The sequence below is a fragment of the Haemaphysalis longicornis genome, unplaced genomic scaffold, assembly GCF_048455015.1.
Source record: "Haemaphysalis longicornis isolate Haplotype H1 unplaced genomic scaffold, Haemaphysalis longicornis Haplotype H1 scaffold_2, whole genome shotgun sequence".
Lineage (NCBI taxonomy): Eukaryota > Metazoa > Arthropoda > Arachnida > Ixodida > Ixodidae > Haemaphysalis > Haemaphysalis longicornis.
The window spans coordinates 89,078,741-89,098,340 of record NW_027526295.1 but is presented as its reverse complement, the minus strand read 5'-3'; the positions used below and the strand labels follow the sequence as shown (position 1 = coordinate 89,098,340).

The 19,600-nt window shown below is 42.8% G+C and overlaps 1 protein-coding gene across 2 annotated transcripts in view; it reads left to right on the top strand.

Moving 5' to 3' along the window:
* Window positions 1-1,843: 1,843 nt before the first annotated feature.
* The window catches only part of LOC144167238 (cytochrome P450 3A24-like), a 60,008-nt gene continuing 42,251 nt past the window's right edge, over window positions 1,844-19,600 (top strand). For both annotated transcript variants that reach the window (XM_077696577.1, XM_077696578.1), the window contains exons 1-5: window positions 1,844-2,187; window positions 3,482-3,578; window positions 11,029-11,081; window positions 17,608-17,704; window positions 19,435-19,560. In XM_077696577.1, the coding sequence (XP_077552703.1) occupies window positions 2,132-2,187; window positions 3,482-3,578; window positions 11,029-11,081; window positions 17,608-17,704; window positions 19,435-19,560 (429 nt within the window). In that variant the 5' untranslated portion in view covers window positions 1,844-2,131. The remainder of the gene's footprint in view (window positions 2,188-3,481; window positions 3,579-11,028; window positions 11,082-17,607; window positions 17,705-19,434; window positions 19,561-19,600) is intronic.

Below are 19,600 nucleotides of genomic sequence, written 5' to 3'. Positions count from 1 at the left end.
CCCACGTCCATTTCTTCTTCTTAATTTCTACTAATATGTCTTTAACACCAGTTTGCTCCCTGACCCACTCCGCTCTCTTCTTGTCCCTTAATGTTACACCTATCATTTTCAACTCCATCGCCCGCTGAGTCGTTCTCAATTTTAGTTGAACCCTCATAGTGAGCCTTCAAGTTTCTGCCCCGTAGGTGAGTACCGGTAAGATGCAGCTGTATGACACTTTCTTCTTCAGCGACAATGGTAGGCTGCTATTCATCATCTGAGAATGTCTGCCATATGCACCCCACCCCATTCTGATCCTTCTAATTATCTCTGCCTCATGGTTGGGATCTTGGGTCACAACTTGGCCTAAGTAGATATATTCGCTTACCACTTCCACTGCCTCGCCACCTATCTCAAACTACTGTGCTGTCCCGAGGTTATTGATCATTACTTTAGTTTTCTGCATATTAATTTTCAGGCCCACGGTTCTACTCTGTTCGCTCAGTGCGGAAAGCATGCTTTGCAATTCGTCACCCGAGTTACTTAGCAAGGCAACGTCATCAGCAAATCTGAGGTTACTGAGGTATTCTCCATTAACCCTTACTCCCACCTGTTCCCAATCCAACGTTCTGAATACTTCTTGTAAGCATGCTGTGAATAACAATGGAGAGATTGTGTCTCCTTGTCTAACACCCTTCCTTATAGGTATTTTACTGCTGTCCCTATGGAGGATGATGGTAGCTCTAGACCCATTGTAGATATCCTCTAGTATTCTTACATAATGCTCATCTACCCCCTGGTTCCGTAATGCCTGAATAACTGCTAGGGTTTCGACCGAGTCAAATGCTTTCTCATAATCTATGGAGGCTATATATAGGGGTTCAGTATACTCAGCGCACTTCTCTATCACCTGATTGATCGTGTGAATATGGTCCATTGTTGAATAACCTTTACGGAACCCTGCTTGTTCTTTAGGTTGACTGAAATCTAAGGTTGCAGAGATTCGGTTAGCGATTACCTTGGTAAATACCTTGTAGACGACTGCCAGTAAGCTGATCGGCCTGTAATTTTTCAAGTCCTTCATATCGCCTTTCTTATGGATTAGGATGATGTTCGCGTTCTTCCAAGATTCCGGTACCATTGCGGTCATTAGGCATTGCGTAGTACCATGAGACGTCCATTGGACGTTATCCTTCGTGTGATTTGGATGGGTTTTTTGCGATTGTAGCAACGTTGAATATATGTAACTCCGACCCCTACGGTACGTCTCCTGGACATTTGCAATGTCGATTGCTGACGTCTCCGGGATATCTGCACGACGTAACGTGGTTTGCTGGGGTCATCAGAAGGCATGGCGGCACTTTGTGATGACGTAACGGTTTTGGGCGTGACGTCGGGCTGCCCAGCAACGTACCACTACAGGTGGTTTGGACGAGCGTGCTATATCGAGCGAGCCCGCTCCCTCGCTCTAGCGCGCTAGTCTAAACGACCCGTCTGCGACAACAACAGTGACGTCAAGAGCCCCGTTTTGTCATGGTAATAGTAAGGACCGTGGACGCACATTAGGCGCTTTTGACGGAAACTAATTCTTTTCAGTTGACTTCGAGGACAGCTCTTTGAGAACTTCGCCACGGAGGTATCTAACCTAAGTTAAACTCGAAATCTGTACATCGTTTCATTCCATCCGTTACAAAGCTCCTCACATCCGATATAGTGCCTCGTGGCAGCCGGTCCCAACGGGACATTCCACATCTGGAGCGGAAACGATATTTGAAGTAAACTAAATTTAAACTGCAGTAAACGAGCAAAAGCGACAAGGCAGCTGCTTTTCTGGCAGCTAGTGTGCTCATTTCACGGTCGAACCTGACGGTTATCTCACGGCGCCTGCTACGGGAATGTTTAAAATCTTGTATACACTGGAACCTCGTTGAGATGTTTTTCACCGGACAGGGGAAACAATACGTAACAAGCAGGAAAACGCAACAGTGAGGAAACCTTCTGCTCTATGTGAGCTGCGCCGGGACTTGTCAAAACAGAGTAGCAGCCGGTAAAACGTAACCCTGAGGAACGTAACAGCTGGATTCTACTGTACGTGATCCGGGTTTGCGGAATAACAAGAAACCAGAACCAGTCGTTCAGGAGGGCAACCAGGATGATCGGTTCCTTGACGGTGCTGCTATCGGCGCTTCTGTTATCGCTGTGGTACACGTGAGTGAACTACTGGGCCTTTTTCGTTGTAACATTTTTTTTTGTCTGTGCGGGAAGGCTGAACACACTAAATGTCTTGTTTACCTCCCACTAAAGCCTTTGTGAGAACTTCTGCCAATGAGGTCTGCGGAACGTCGTGTTGTAGAAAATAATATAGGCGTGTAAGTTTTCCTGCTATCCCGAATGCATATGTAATGACTCACCAACACACTTTTCAGGATACTGTGACTGATGCCCATGTTTCAATTACGAACATGATATGTTTGCTGTGTTTTTGTATGAGAAATCCACCTGAACGTGCGCGTTCCTACCCACTGCAGCGGTAGAGGCAATTAGCGGAAAACGAAAAACTGGTCAACAAAACGGAAAGGGCGAAGTCCTCTGAAATGTGGAAGAACGATTCAAGGAATAAAGCTTTTTTTGAAAACTTAAGAAAGCGGAGTTGATACGTTTCTGCACACGTTTTCTTCCTTTTCGACCTAAATAACGTCGAGTTCACTAAATTTTCTTCCATGAAAGCCTGCATAAATTCCCATGCATGGCCAAAAATATTTTTATTACCGTAGTCCCTGACTTTTTTTAATTATGCAGTGTCGTTAGTAGTCTTGAAAACAGGTTCAAACATCTCTGCATCCTTGGGTGCACTTTTTCTTGTATTATATTTTTAATTACTAACTAAATGCCGCTCGCATTTCATGAGTTCTAAACCCCTAAGCCAGGCCCAGTCTTTCCGGAGAAGGAACCACAACCTCGGCCACTAGATTTTATTTAATGAAAGCGTAAGATCAGTGTTCTCTGTGAAACTTGCATGGCCCCGAAGATCCGAATATTGAAAAGAAGATTGCAACCAACTTCAATAGAAAGTTTTAACAAACTAACAACTACAAACTGCAACGTGTTCAAAATATGCAGTTGCTGCCCCTGGCGTATAACCACATACTCGCTTCTTACTGCATCATGAATATACAATCATATACTCACTCGACACTTACCATTGTGGGCCTCCGTTTAGAATGACAAGGCGAATTTTTCGGCAGATATACATGCAATGCCGTGTGCCCAAGGGCCATGTTGAGAGAGGCACTTATTCGACGTGCATGAGCTTGGAACGGAGAGAGAATAAATGAAATGTGCCTTCGAGGTGCCATGAATGCCTACTTAGTGACTTGCTTTTTTATTGCCTCATTTGTTCACTCATAGCTTATATTTTCGTATTAATGCGCTCACCACTTTTACTAGCAGCAATAAACTGTCCTTTGTTTCATGCCTTCTTATTGCATAAAACGTTTTGTAGTTGGCGTCGAAGAAGATTTTCTCTCTTTGAGAGACTCGGAATTCCTGGGCCAACGCCAAGTTTTATACTTGGAAACATCTACGAGATCAAAAAGAAGGTGAGTACAAATGCCTGCGCCCAAAGTACAAAGGATGTTCCCGCTGCAAATCACCGATTATGCGCTAATTTGTACAAAATCATGTCACATACTCTAATGGAATTCTTTATAGCAGGAAGGGAGATACATTAAACACGCCAAAGAAACATTTGGAGAGGAAAACAATTGCCGAAAATATGACCCATTCAACTCTGTAGATGTATATGTCCAATGAAGGTTATTAGAAGACGACATACATGTAATAAATAAAAAAGGTGTAAATAATTACATTTTTGTTTAGCGCTAAGGGTGGTCATACCAAAAGAACAGACATGCATAGATGCATGTCTTTTTATTATAAATCTACAGATCTTGAAAAAGCGCCGTTTGATAAGACCTCTAGTCAAAATACATATCAAACTAAGGAGTCGTCAAGCCTAAGGGTTCTGCAGTGTTTTTATCTTAAAAATGGCGACTGTCATAAATGAATCTACTGAATATGCCTATCCAAGGGAGGAGACTTGCGAGATTAAGGTCCGAAAACATGGCTTGAGACCCGCATCATACTTTAAATTGTCTGTGACTTTGACCTCGCGAATTGTGCCTGTTCTTACCTGTAATCTATTCTATCTCTTACCCAATTCATAAGTCGTATCAAACACACGCATCAAGAAGGTAGAGATCTTGTGGAGGCTCACTACGGGCACCAAACACGTTTCGCACCCACGCACATTCCTCCCGAAAGAGCCATTTCATTGATCGAGGAGTGTCCGCATGACAGTCGATCAGCACTTGACAAAATGAACAACCCTAAAAGGGGGAAGATATCATATGAAACTGCACTGTCTCTGTTCAGCCTAGGAAATCGAATAACAAACGGTATGATGTTAATGCCTTTCTTCGTTGTCCGTTGTAGTCATCATCATCATCACCAGCCTATCTACGCCCACTGCAGGGTAAAGGCCTCTCCCATTAATCTCCAACTACCCCGGTCCTGCGCTAACTGCGACCAATTTTTCCCTGTAAACTTCTTGATCTCCTCTGCCCATTTAACTTTCTGCCGCCAATGCCGCCCTTGTTTTCTCTAGGGATCCACTCTGTTACCCTTAATGACCAACGGTTATCTTGCCTTCGCCTTATATGCCCTACCTACGTCCATTTCTTCTTAATTTCTACTAGTTTCCGTTGTGGTAGGTACGAAGAAAGGATATTACTGCACATGAAGGTCAGGGAGATTAACCACAGAAGAGTTCAGTTGGCTACCGTAAGCATTGAAACTTGGAAAGGAGGATTTAAAGAAAAGAAAGGGTATATAAAAATGGGGAGTGGATATTGAGGAAACAGTAAAGGTAACTATCAATAATAATTCCTAAAAGCAAACAGGTAAGCGTGTAGAATGGGTGAATGATATACGATACACCGGGTCCCTACAGCCGTTCAGACAAGCCTCAACCTTTAAAAACGAAGTAACTCTTTCGCGGTCTTTTGTGAGTGCGATGGGCAATGCCTATGGCACAAAACAGTCCGCGCAGGTAACGGCTGGTTGTCGACCTTTCGGAGTGCGGTTTGCAGTTGTTGCCTCTGCTTTGCCAATCGGTCACATTGACACAAGAGGTGTTCTATTGATTCATCCGGGGTACAGACATCACAAGCGGGGCTATCATCCATGCCGATAGCGAAGGAGTAAGCATCGGTGAAACCGACTCGTATCGACATGCGACAAAGTAGGATGGTGTCCGAGCATGGCATGTTATTTGTAAGCGGCACTGCAGATCGGAGTCGAGTAAGTACAAGCAAGAGTTTGAAAACTCTGGCGTATTCTAAATTACAAGCGTGAAATTGCGGGTGGTGGGGGCAGTGACCTTGTAGCGTCAGGGTGCCGTATAGGGATGCAGGCAAATTGGGCACTTTCATAGTTATAATGAACCTTTTATTGACACGTTCATTCACAGATACGCCGTGGAGCCATTGAAAAATATTATTATCAATGTCTGACGAGGTGGTTATAATTCTTACGCATTTCGGTCACAAGTTGTGTGTATGAACGGCAGAGAGCAGACCGCAACCACCGCAGAGCATTGTAGAGTCGCAGAGGATAGCCAATTTTTGCGGTGATTCTTGCTTGATGTACATAAAATCCTCACCAATAGCTGTTTGTGGAGATGCGGCTGACGTCGTTATATTGGACAGTAGAAAATGTAGAATGTTTGAGAAGAACACTGCGTCTCTACACAGTATAAAAAAAACGGTCCACAGTTCATGTTCATTACCCAGCCGACAGTTTACACACCATGGTACAAAAAAATCTCGTAGAAGGTAGCCGCGTTTTAACACAAAGTTTTGGCCTATGCAATGTAAAGAACGATGTCTTCGCAGCAGACTGAATGCACAAACGTCTGAGAGGCTATAGAATAGTGTCGTCCCTAACATTCAAGTATAGCTGACAATACATAGTAATACACGGGTTGTCTGCTTCCTGGAGGAATCAAACAAGTAGAAACAGACTTAAAAATGGAAGTCTCCACTAGAGTGAAACCTCGTTAAATCTGCCCCGTTAATTCGCAAATTCGGATAATTCCGGGTTCCTACTTCCTCCCTTGGAAAATGTAGATTGCTGTATGCCGCGGACATTCGTTATTTCAGCGCAAATTTATGCGCTGACCTTGGAAATTGTACCAACGCTTCCGCAACGCGCCGTCTTTCGCTCACCCGTTCTCTCCCATTTGCGATGGTTAGAATGCGAGCGTACATCGTGGTCAGGAAATAGCTGTACTGTAAACAGCAGTAAACTGTAAAACTCAATGTTTTGAATACATTCTTCAATGCTGGTCTGCGCAATACTCTATCTGCACACGGATTGTCGCAGGTCTCAAAACTTGTTCTTTCCACCTAGCAATCCACTAAAAGACAAACTAGCATCAACAAGTCCTTCGCAATCTATAGGCAAGCATAAATAGATTATAATTGTGCTGTTTATTTGTTGTTGTTGTTGTTGAGGCGAGAATTCGACATTCGGATAATATGTAGTTTTTCTGCTTCCCCAGAGATTCGAATTGACGACCTTTCATTGCGCTTCTTTAAGAAACCCCAGGGGAGCCCTATAATACTTAGTACTGCAGTAGCCAATAAGTACAGCATATGTGCACTCAACTGACGTTGAAGAACCACTCGTAGGAACGGGTGTTTTCAATTTTTAGGGAATAAAAAGGGAGAAACCAGATGGTGCAAAATACATTGACAAGTCGAATTTCTCCAGATTCTCAGAGAAGTGACAGATTATCTACGCGCATGGGTTCAAAACATGAAGTCCACACAAAGGTAGCGAGTACCGTACACGGGTCTTGAATACTTTTCCAGAGACGAAATGAAGCTCTAAAAAATAAAAACGTTTCACACTTATTAAAACGCAAAAAAAAACATTTTTCGCCACCATTCATGACTCTACCTTATGGTTAATTCTCTTAAGCGCTGGCTCCCTGTGACGTCCACTGTTTCGAAAGTAGCCAAGATGACCCCTCGGTACTGTGGTTTGCCACAACCGCGCGTGATTCTTCCAAAAATCCTTGCCGAGTACCCCACACGCCGGGTCAAAATCTCTTTGTCTTTTCGATATTTATGGGAGCACCAGCCACTCCACAAAACTGGCTGGGTAAACTTAACACTTTCAAAACACTATTTTTTGTCGCTGGAAGCGTAGGCAATGTCGTCAGCGTAATCTAGGACCTTGACGTCCCACTCAATGACAAACCCGTAACATTTGTATTCCGAAATATACTAAGACATAGTGGTTAGAGGTATACGTCGAATAATAATGGAGACAGTGGGCACCCTTGCCGAACGGCAGATTAAAATATGAGCCGGAGCAGACAGCTCTCTATTAATGCTCAGCCTTGTGGTACACTGGTGATAACACAACCTCATTCTCTCAAGTAAAACATCCCCAATGTTGTGTGCTCAAGTAGACAAAACGAAAAACCGCATCACACTTGGCCTAGCGCGTCTGCGACGTCTAGTTTGTACTAGTGCGACTTGATTCATTTATATTAAATACACTTTAATAGTGAAAGAACAATATTTATGTTTCTTTAGGGACTTCGGTTTCAAATTTCACTAGTTTGATATGCTCCAATTAGGCCATTTATGACAAGCTGCACCCTAAGTGTAAAACGTTTGACAGACGTTTTCTAATGATCATTACACAGAGAAATTAGATGATATCCTTGGACAGTTTTGAAATGGTTTTCTCCCCAAGACTTTGGTAGTACTATATTATGAGCAACGTGAAACATAGGAGGTAGGGCTTCCGCTTTATAATCTTTTGAAAAGACTGTCAGCAAAACACGTTGAAGGAGCGTGCAAATTGTTTGATAGAATTTACCAATGCGGCCGTCTGGACCTTGCGGTCTATTAGCTTGCAGCGCATTTATATGGGCCTCAAATTCACTAAGCGTGATTGGCTGTTCAATAAGAGCCTTCTCCTCCCCGCTAAACTGGTATAAATGATCACGAAAAGCTGAAATCATTGCTGCAACCAAAAGTTTTGAATAGTCGTCAGAGAATAGCTGAAGAATTTTCAATTATTAAATATATTTCATTGTATTCAATCATCAGAATTTCTTTCACTAGTGCAGATTGCCGCTCTTCACTCAATAGGCACTTTTTTGGCCGATTTCATTGAATCGTTGGGTGCACGACCGCCTTCAAGGCGACCGGTATTTATCTGTTAGGTACTGCTGCTTGTAGTCTTTAGCATTACTACGGTCATCGACGTACGGATCTGGCTCACTTTTTATGAATATGTACATCTTGTCAAAATTCTGCCCAGTTATTGAAAGTCATGGGAGCACATTGAGAGCAGTATAGTAAGAGTTGTCATAGTTGTTACTATTTTCATTATGCACATGCTCCTTGGGGTACTAGCATGGAAACGGTAGCTCCGAGGGCATAATGTGGCCGCCTCATAGAATTCAGAAAACTGTGAAATCGAAACGTAAACATTGTAGAATGGTGTGTTCCGCATGACACATGAACGTGAGAGCCCATGAGTAGAACATGCGCAACATCGCCGCTGCAGAAACATAATTCTAGGAAATCTGTGCCGTGTGCCAGTAGGCTTCCTGACTTAATTCGCGCTGAAATGCGAAGAAATTAAGAAGAAGAAACAGAAAAACACATGGCGTTTTATAAATGGACCTTCAATACACCCACAGACGCATATGTCCAGGGATCGTTTCAATTTTTAAGAAAACGTTTCCCCTCGCAATAACCCATCAATGCCTTCATTTAAAAATGATTGTCACGGCCCAGTAACTATACCGGATGCAAAATACGTCAGTGTGTAGCACAACCATTGGCAACCAGCAATGCCTAGTGTTTAACAGTTGTTTGCTGTTGTAACAAAATAAGCTTATGTGGGCTACAAGCATCGCCGAAAATTAAGGGTATCATCCAGAAGTTAGGTATGTCAAAGAGTTCGATAAATACGTGTAAAAGTAACTTTACTACAGAAGCATATTCGGTTCCTTCAACTGTTGCATGTTTACCCTGTCACCGCTGAGTCGGAATAATGGACAGCCATGCAATTACGTGAAAACCGAACTTTTTCCAATAAAACCATCAAACCTGCGAATTCACGGGGAACCAAATTTAAACAGTGCGAATCCTTAAAGGCTACGGGGCAATCGCGTCTATACCAGAAAACGTGATGTACTCCCGAGATGTATAATAATCTTATTTCTTTATTAAGTGATGAACATCTCTGAGTGTTGAGGACCCTCTCGTGTAGTCGAAGAGGCTACACATAAAATATTAAGATGTTTCGAATCAATGTTTATGTAAACGGAGGCTCTGGCCTATTATCTCGATATCGCAGTGCATTAACACTTGTCGCGCGGGTACAAATGAATACCAAGAAAGGCTATTCAATACATCCATACACTGTTCCCTGAAAATTTCATTCCGAAGAAATTTTTCTCTAGAGTGATAGTGTGTGGTGGCACAACTGCGCGTCTGTATATGTGTGGGCGGACGTGTGCATATGTGCGTGCGTGCGTTCGTGGGCGTGAGTGTGCGTGCGTAGCTGCGTGCGTGCGTGCATGCAGCGTGGCTGCGGTGCGAGGAATATGACAACTCGCTGGATCAGGTATACGGCTAGAACCGACAGTCTCTCAAAATCGGGATGAAGGATCACAACTGGCATCGCTGGCATTGTATTGGAAAAGGGCAAAGCAAATCTGCACTCTTACATTCATTTTAGTTTCAGTCTGACTGACCTCGTTAAATTAAACATACGAAAGGGCCCTGGTGAGACGTGAAATTAGGTATCTATGCGATTGTATTCTGAAACTTCATTGCTTTGGAGAGAAGCAAGACAACGAAATTTGAGTGGTAGTGCAGTGATGAGAAGTTTCAGCACGTATGTTTCATATAGTTAACGCAAACGCGCCAGGTTTCCCATCTGAAAGGTGCTGTGCTAAAATTCATAAACCAAATTTTTAATCCACTATCCTAAAAACTTCGCTTCAGGGTATTCAATCTCGATTCAATGCGCGATAAATGACGTGGGTTTTAACGCGAAATTCCAAGTGTGGCCTATGTTTCCCTGCATTTCCCCACAGAAAGCAAAGACTGCAATGCTTTGTTTTATACTTCATTTCAGAAAATTATGGTTAGCTCTTTTATGCAGTGAAAATTGTTTTCTGGTACCGCCTGGGGCAAATAAGTTCTCTACACTACCTCCATGAAATCTGCACATGTACAGGCCACTTTTACAAGGTGGTTAAGCGCACAGTAAAAACCCGCAGGTTACATAGGGCGACGCATTGCTGATCCTAAAAAATTGAAAGGTTTCAACTGGAGTTGAGTGTTTTGTTGTCTTCGAAACCTTTTCTACTACATCTTGTTAGGATGGCTGACGAAAGACAACGTAGTACAAGTTCTAGAAAAAAACACGGATGGACGGCAGCGGGCAGGCGAAACGACAAAGCTATGCGAAACGACATTTGCCTCGCAGTCTGGCATGCCAGCTGAGATGAGCTTTAAAATGTGGGCATTGAAATCCAGTTAACGCACCCCATGCCTCCATACTTACATTCCAGCTGTTGGGCTGCAAGCTAGCTCGTTGAATTTGTTGTTGTTAGGTTGTCAGCCTCGCTAGTTTGGTATGTAAGACAACATCCCTGCATTCAAACGAACAAGTCTGCGATATAGCCACCGACTCGTTGTGTAAAAATTGTATCTTTTACATGTTGTCTATGAAACGCCTCTGCAAGACACTGGGTATTCTCCGCTTCTTTACACACGCGAACTCATTATAGACTAAGCTTACTACGCAAAAAATCCTCGAGCCAGAAGCTTCATAACTATGTTTCTCTAAAGGGCGAACACTCAAGTAGCGCCTTGACTGAGCTGTTTCATTTTAGTTCAAATGCACTAAAGTGATTCTCGCCTTTTTTTGCCTTCACAAAACCAGGGTGCCGCACGTGCCTTCAGTGACTGGATCGAGCAATATGGCAATATCGTTGGGTGAGTGTTCACCACATAGTGTCCCAGAACTGGGGAACCGAGAGAGACAAAAGAAAACATTATTTATCCAGCAGAGGCTAATTGTGCAATGATAAACGTGAGCGCGAACGTAGCGCAATCTCAAGGCCCCGCAAAACAGTTGCTAATGTTTTGTGTGGTCTACAATTAAATGTACACCCCGCACCAGTGCCGCAGGATCATATTTTCCACATAGAGTGCGTATTCGAATCTTCTTAGCTCCCTTTTATGCTGACAACAAATATATCTGCGTACCATCGTAAAAGTAAGCTCACATTGGATTGAATTTGTTTTACGTGTAGGAATTAGCTGAGAGCGCCTCGTCCTATTTGAATTTATGCATAACCAAAGTAGAATAAAGCAAAAATGGGAACCCAAATATTTCAGCGAATTAACTCAACTCGAAGTAAACAGGTAACTTGAAGCAACGCACGATGAAGTATTCTTTAACGTGAAGGTAGCCGCCACGCCTTTATGTGCACTCTAAGTAAACTTTATAATACCTTCCTAGACTCATATTAAGTATTACAGTAAACCTTATATAATTTCTGAATGAGTTTTGCTTATGAAATTGATTATTTGTATGCACAACACTGCCATTTTCCTTTTTCTTTTCAATATTTCTTATAGAATTTCGTTTGTGGTTAGTATTTATTTTGTACATTTAAATACCGCCTGTTGCTGTCCTGAGCCCAGTGGATGGGCTACACGCCTTCGTAGTTTTGCCCTTTTATACAGCATTTATTTGCGTTCTCAATCCGCACCCCCTCCCTTCTTTGATTGAAACAAATTTATGGTTCGTACCTGTTATGAAAATAATAATATGATTCTCAACCGAAGCAAGTTGACAGTCTTTTTTAAAGCGAAGCTTTTTACATCTACCCCCCAAGAGTTCTGTCGCGACGGCTGGTGTCAACAAAAAACTTCTGCGAACAAATAAAAGAAGTTACTGGAACCGCTAGGAATCAAGCCTGGAACGAATAGAGAAACGGAGCGGCAGCCCGTTGTCTTACCGATTGCGCTACGAGCCAATGCGGAGACGAGGGAGAGAGACGGTGCATTCACTAAGCACAACTGCGGGTTTACTCCCTGCCTTCTCACCTAATGTCACGTGATAGCGTCACGCTACCTCTCGCGCTGCATTGTGCTCCCCTACGGCACGTGAAGCGGCCGTGTGCGCACCTTGCGTATGCGCTAGGACAGACAATGAACTTTATTGTACAGACAATGAACTTTATTGTACAGACAATGAACTTTATTGTGCGCTAGGAGTTAGTAAAAATTAAAGGAAGCTCACACCAACGCATGGCCTCTCACTTCGCCCCCGTCTCTGCCGCCAAACTCTTCGCCTTCGTCGGCGGCGGTGGCAGAGACGGAGAAGTGAGATCGCCTAACAACGGGTTTCAGCTTACTTTATTTTATAAAAAAAGAGTTTCCACTCATGTGCTCCACCAGTACAACTCAACTAACCACGGCATTGATTTACCTTAGCAAAGAATATCTTTTTGATGTAATAAAGGGTATGATTAAGTGTATTTCACTTGTCTCTTTTTTCGCTCTTTGTGGAGCCACGTGTGTGAATTCAAGTGACATCGCATGGCTAATCGTTGTAGGTGTCCTGAATAGCTTCGCTTTCTAACCACCTTCATAGGGTAGATTGGCGTACAATGTTTTTGTTTAGAACCATCTTTAGACGTTTAGAGGTAACTAAAGATATACGCTGCTTTTTAGGCATGGCATATAGTCGCGGCCAAATTCATGTTTTCATTAGGAAAATTCCTGGAAGATCTGCTAGAATGACGGCACATTCAAAAAAATTACATTATTTAAAATGCGCTGTATGGCTCAAGTGGTTTTCCACAAGTAGGAAACAGAAACTATTACCGGTACGTGAGAAATATGTGTTGTTGTAGTGGGCATTTTTGACGATTACCACAATATCTAAATTTCCATAGATTTTTTGTTTGTCAAATTCCACAGTACAAATTATGAAGTACGCCACTATTACCACTTCAAGGAGTTAGGTAATTCTGGCACAGAAAGACAAGTGCCATAATACACTCATATGTCATACAAACCTACGAAACTTGCAGAGTACTAGCCAGACGAATAGCTTTTGATTGAAATATGGGGAATAGTGTCAGTGTGTCCAGCAACTTCAAGAATGTCCTTAAACGTACACTGAAGGCTAACGGTAGGTTGGTTTAAAGCAAAAATCTGATCTATTCAATAGCCCTTGCAGTGTTGATTCGGTGCTAAAAGATTAATTGCTAAAAATCGCTAATAAACGCTGATCAAACGTGACGCAACCGCGACTGCAGCCGCTGCTTGCGCCCCGATACACTGGAAGTGACTGAGGCAGCGGATAAATTACAGCGATACAGAAGCAACCTAATAACACGCTACCACGTACCGACCGGTTTAGTAAGTTTCGGTCAAATCATTCGTGCTTTCCCGAACTCCCACCTCTTTGCAGCTCCAGACCGCTAAGAAAAACGTTCGTTCATGGTAACCGTAATCCGTATTGACGCTTTGTTGAAGGAAAACATTGCCCTTTTAAGACCTCGCGATTGTTGGCGCAGAGCCAACCGCTCGTGAGTAGCTAGCACGCTTCCTTGAAAAGGGCGCTAACGTCAGTTCAGATAGGAACAACTAGCGCCATGCAGCGGTAGCCAGGAAAGGCGTTCCGCACGCCAGACGTTTTCACAATTCTGGTGCAAGATGCGCGGTAAGGCCAGTGGCGACGGCACCTGTCCACGTTTTCGCTATGCTATACTATATTAAGAAGGATACGCGTAAGAGCGGTATATTTGTGTTCTTGGTGAGCGAATCTAACGACCTAGAGCAGCTTTCATCTTGATTTCACTGTCCGTTTGAGATTGTAAGCGATCAGAGCACGTTCAAAACAATACGAATGGTGATATCAGATACTTTGTCATTATATTTCCCCCAGAATGCGACCGAGCGTTCATCTTTGCTTATTGAATAATTTAAAAGGAGAGCCGACTCGCTTTTACCGTTCTAACAATTCCTAGTCCTAAAAAGACACCAATTTCGTAGGCAACACATATTCGCCTTGTCGTGGAGTTTTGAAAGGAAGAGCCCTCTGTGACTGTTGGTGATTTGCCCGCCTTGGTGGCTCGGCAGCTAAGGCATTGCGCTGCTGAACTCAAAGACGCTGGTTCGATCCCCGCCGTGTTAGCTGCTTTTGTGATGGACGCGAAAAGACAAAACGCCCCTTTGTCGAGATTTCAGCGCACGTTATACATCCCCAGAGGGCCGAAATTATTCCGGAGACCTCCACTACGGCGGACCTCATAGCCAAAATATATTCAACGTGTAGAACCCCATGATCAATGAAATAGACCGTACGTGATTTGGAGGGTAATATTTTTAAATGTGCTCCTCTTGCGGAACTTTTGCTGGTACACCCAGTGAGGCTAGGTCCACCTGTTCAATAACAGTTGGCTTCCTGACTCAATGAAAACGCAGTATTGCGTATAGCCTTCGAGGTCCCATTAAAATACAAAAAAGAACCTGTCATGTTACATGAAGAATATCTTGATAATTTGTTCCATTTCAACTTAGACATATGTTTCTAATAAGAAGAGGAGGGGTGGTCCTTTGTCGACGTCGGATAATAAGTCGTTCCGCATATTTCAACGATACGTGGCCGCTGTTTGCCGTGTACGTTTTTTGTGGGGAAAAAATGATGTTTGTAGATGATATGTACCCAGGACACTAAGAAGAAGGACAAATCAACAAGTTCAAACGCCTATTGTGCCTTACAATATAGTTTCCGGAGAGTCTCGCTTAAACTTGTAATAAATCCAAGTTTATTGATTGCCTATCGGTACATGATGATTGACTGGAGGGGCTAGTTTTTGTAGAGCTCGCACTAGAAATCTGTATTTGAAATCGTATATGAATTCCTTCTGTTTCAGCCCATAGTTTATATGAAACTAGCTGCGAATAAATGAAATATGAGTCTTCGAAAAGTGAGCATATCGCTGCAATTGATTGTAGCGAGACAAATTATACCTATGAAAGGTTTTCATAGCCTTTGGTTACATGGTTTTTTAAACAGCAGATAGCGAAAATAACGCCAGAGTGTTATCAGGAGAGCCTAAGGAGAAGCAAGAGGTTATTTCTACCTATTTGGATAGCATCCACGTTTGTGAACCTAGTACGCGAACGAAATAAGGTGCATGTAGGTTTGCTGACGTTCAACATTACCACACCATCTTAAAACCATTACAAAACATTTAAAATTTGACAAGTCAGAGTTCAAATTAAAAGCACCTTCTTCAACGCTAATTTCCAAACTATTATGGTTGAGCTGTTAGCATCCACCAAAATGCCTTAATTTCTGTATATGCGTGCAAAGAGAACCCAGTGTTCTACAATTAATTTTAAAGAGAAGAGCAGAAGTGCGAGAACGGATTCTTGAGATACGCCTCCGTGCAGGGGCTGAAGTGAACATTTATTTATTTATTTAAATATACTGCCAATCCCTCACGGGATACTCGCAGGAAGGTCATATACATGGTACTTGTCAGTTTTTTGAGCACGTGGGGTTACACAATCGGTGGACTGTAGTACAAATTATATACTCTACATTGCACATGGAACGATTTTGAACAAGGAACGAACACATTTTACAAAAGTAACAAACCGTACAGGCTTTGATAATTCAGGTTACAACATTCCTCTGCGTACGGGATTACTGAATAATACTCTTCAGTACAAACCTTCTCAAAAATTCATGATTTCTTGACAAGAAGATACACAAAATGAGTTCATACACACATTCACTTGGTGATAACAATTTATAGTCACATCGTGTTAATTTTCTTTTCTACCAGCCTTAAAAACTCTAATAAACTTGTGGTACCAGTGATTGAGTTGCCTTGAGAATTCCATTCCCTTATTGCTAAGGGAAAGGAAGCATACTTGAAACAGCCTACATTGAACCGGTATTCCGTTAGCCTTTGGGGATGTTTTAGTCTGGTTAGCCTTGTTTGATCAATGGACATATAGTTTGAGGCCTCTAAATTGAGCCTCGATTATTGAGGGTGAATAGGCCAGCTTGTTTTAATAGATCTGTCGGAGAGTAGCGCATTTTATATCTGTTATAGATAAACCTTACCCCTTTTCTTTGGACACCTTCCAACTTATTGCTTAATCCTTTGGTTAAAGGGGTCCAGACGACATTGGGGTATTCAAGTACGGACCGGACATAAGTCGTGTAGGCCAATAGCATTACGAGACGTGGTACCTGTTGCAGTCGCCGTCGGAGCATAAACAGACGTTTCAAGGCGGACGACTTGAATTTGTTATTGTGAGTTATATTTGACAAGTCTTATAGCTCTGCTACACTAGCATCCGGATGTCATTTGAACCAAATGTCATTTGACCCAAATGCGAAGTTCTGATGCTCCTCTGGGTTTTAAAATGCCATTAGACAAAAATGACATTTGAGCAAAATAAGTACCCAAAGAGACATTTCGGTCTCTCGAATGCCATTTCTCGCCCTCTCGCGAACAGCGTTTCAAGTCAACATAAACAAATACATTACTGGCGTATTAAAACAAATTATTCTTAATTTTGGGCTTTGTTAACTCACATTCACTTAAATCATGATATCATCACAATGCAATATTTTTATATCTTAGCACCAGTGCGAGCAAGCGACAAACCATTGTGGCCAGACAGCCCGCAACAGCAACAAGAAACCTCGCTTGCCATTCAGAATTAAGCAAGAACCGTGTCACAGCTTACGTTATTCATAAAGATGTCATTTTATAGCCAATGACTGCCGCTACATTTGATTGTTGCATTATTGTGTAAAAAACGAACTAGACAGGCGCATCGCCACGTAGCACGGCGAGTGATTGTTAAAGCTTTCGAATGCCCTTCAAGTTGCAGTGGAGCATGGCGGATTATGAATGGCATTCAAAGCCACTCGTTTGAGTCGAATAGCACTTTGTTCGAATGACAATAAGACGCCAGTATAGCAGGCGTATTAAAGAAGCCATGAAAGATTTTTTTTCCGAAAGCCAGAGCATTTCCTTGAGAGAATTCGGTGAATAAGGGTATCCAGTGCCTTTTGGATGTCACGTCAGCCACGAATTTGGCACCCTTAAAAGGAGATTTAACTAACCTGTTAGAAAGACAACTGGTCGGCTTCAGAAAGTTAGTGCCGTACACAAAGTTTTTTACTTCCCTGTGAATTTGGGGATTTGTAGTACAACATAGATGCAATACTTATTTACCTTAGTGAAAATCTTGCGTCAATATCTAGGGCGGTCCAGGGTGCTGACTGTGTTCTTATGCCGTGATGACACTTGCTTTTTATGATGGCGTATACAGCGAAGAAAATAGGTAAAGTGCGGTCAAGAATACGCAGTACGATAGAGTATGAATGGTTGGTTGCTAAGCTACGAATAAACGATTGAAATTCTGCTAAAACATTATTCCGTACAAGATTCAAAATATTCCCTTGCAGGTTCTTTAATGGAGCGGCACCATTTCTCTTGGTCAAAGACGTGGAGCTATTGAAGAAAGTACTTATTGAAGACTTTCACGTGTTTCAGGACCGTGGGGTTTGTATTCATGGTTAATAACTCAAAACCAGAAGCTTAGTTTATTTCTCCGTAAACACAGGTGTTCTTACATCTCGGAACTAGGCAGTGTGACGACCTTAAATGCAATGGTCTTATTCTTGTAAAAAAACTTTGCAATATTATGTTAGTTTAACGAGGTTAGAAGTTCCGCCATCACCCGCCGCGGTGGCTCAGTGGCTAAGGCGTTGCGCTGCTGAGCACGAGGTCGCGGGTTCGATTCCCGGCCGCGGCGGCCGTTTTTCTGATGGAGGCGAAAAGCAAAAACGCCCGTGTGTACGAGATTTCGGCGCACGATAAAGATCCCCAGGTGGTCAAAATTAATCCGGAGCCCTCCACTACGGCGCGCCTCATCGCCTGCGTTGCGTCGGCGCGTTAAACCCTACAACCAAAGAAGTTCCGCCATCAGAGTCTGTCCCAGACAGAATCTTAGTTGATGTGCTGGCCGAAATAACTGTAAGCATACTGCATCCTCAAAAATAGCAGTCCATTGGTGTGAAACTAACTTCATGATATAGCCCAAGTTGAATAAAAGCACTGACGCACACGAGCGTTGATGTAGTGAGGGCATGATAACGTGATCAAAAAATTCTTCTACCGGTTCCAAGAATATCATTTGATCAGCCTAGTTTACGATTACAAACAAATAAATCCCGTGCCGCCAGCTGTAAGCGTACCTCGGGAGGCATACTAAAAGGGCAGTTCCTCAAATGCACATATATTATTGGAATGTGTTCGCCTTAACCTTGCGAACATCTTGGTGACGTTGTAAACATGTTCTACCTAGCAGGATAAATATTCGCTTTTAAACCGCTTTCAAAGACCTCTCCCTCAGGCGTCTAACCAATTCTTCCCGGTGTCATTCATTCATTTTCTCCATTCTTATTGCCTGGGTAACTCACGGAGTCTTCCGTATTCCCGTACTTTTAATCCACGTGTTTTTGTTTTTCGCTCCATTTGATGGTATACCTTCGATGGTATTTGATGGTGGCCGAATGTTTTTTGTTCGACGTGTATATTTCGTGGCGATGGTTGCATGCTATCGTATGCACTTAGTTATTCGGGCCGTTGTTTAGTTTATTGCTACAAACGCAAGCGTAAAGGTCAGTATATCACAGCCGAATTCCTTCTTTCATTTTAACTGGTAAACTGAATAGAAAGATGTTTCCCAGTGGTGGCATTGTGAAGTCATAAGTGGATTATTGCCTGATAACGTCTGAGCGTTCAGAACGTACGTAAGGTTACGCCACCGGTACAAGAAATTTCACGTTAGTCATGTCGCAGTTAACCGCGGACATTTGCTGAGCTAGTTTTTCTTGAGGGCAATTTTGACCTAATATGGGGTCCTATTCACGGCTTCCCAAATTCACAGTGAATTCCCTATCTTTTCTTGCGTAAGCAAAACGTAAGCAACCAATGACGTGTGCACGTATGTCTATGAAGACATGTAATCTAATTTTACGCTTCGCTTGAAGATCACAACCAAGCTATCAAATATTAGGCACAAGAAACATGAGCAGCGGAGGGTCAACTATTAAAGAGGCCGAAAAGGTATGCAATTTTTCTAGTATCTGGTAGCTTAACGATACAAACCTGCAAAATGCCCTGCTTTCATAATAAATCCTGTGCATTCGGATTAAATATGTTTATTCGGCTAGAAAAAAGAGATATTTGAAGACATGTTCATTCACCCCTTCCCATTTCCCTTGCAGTCGGTGCTAAGCGTCCTGCCCGCGCCGGTGCACCCGGACGCACTGCTATTCACAGCACCTGGGTCCCGTTTCAAATCTCTACGGCGAACCGTCGGCCCGGCGTTTACGGCGAGCAAGCTGTCACAGGTGTTGTAATAGCTTTGTCACCCAACGTATTTTCCTTTAA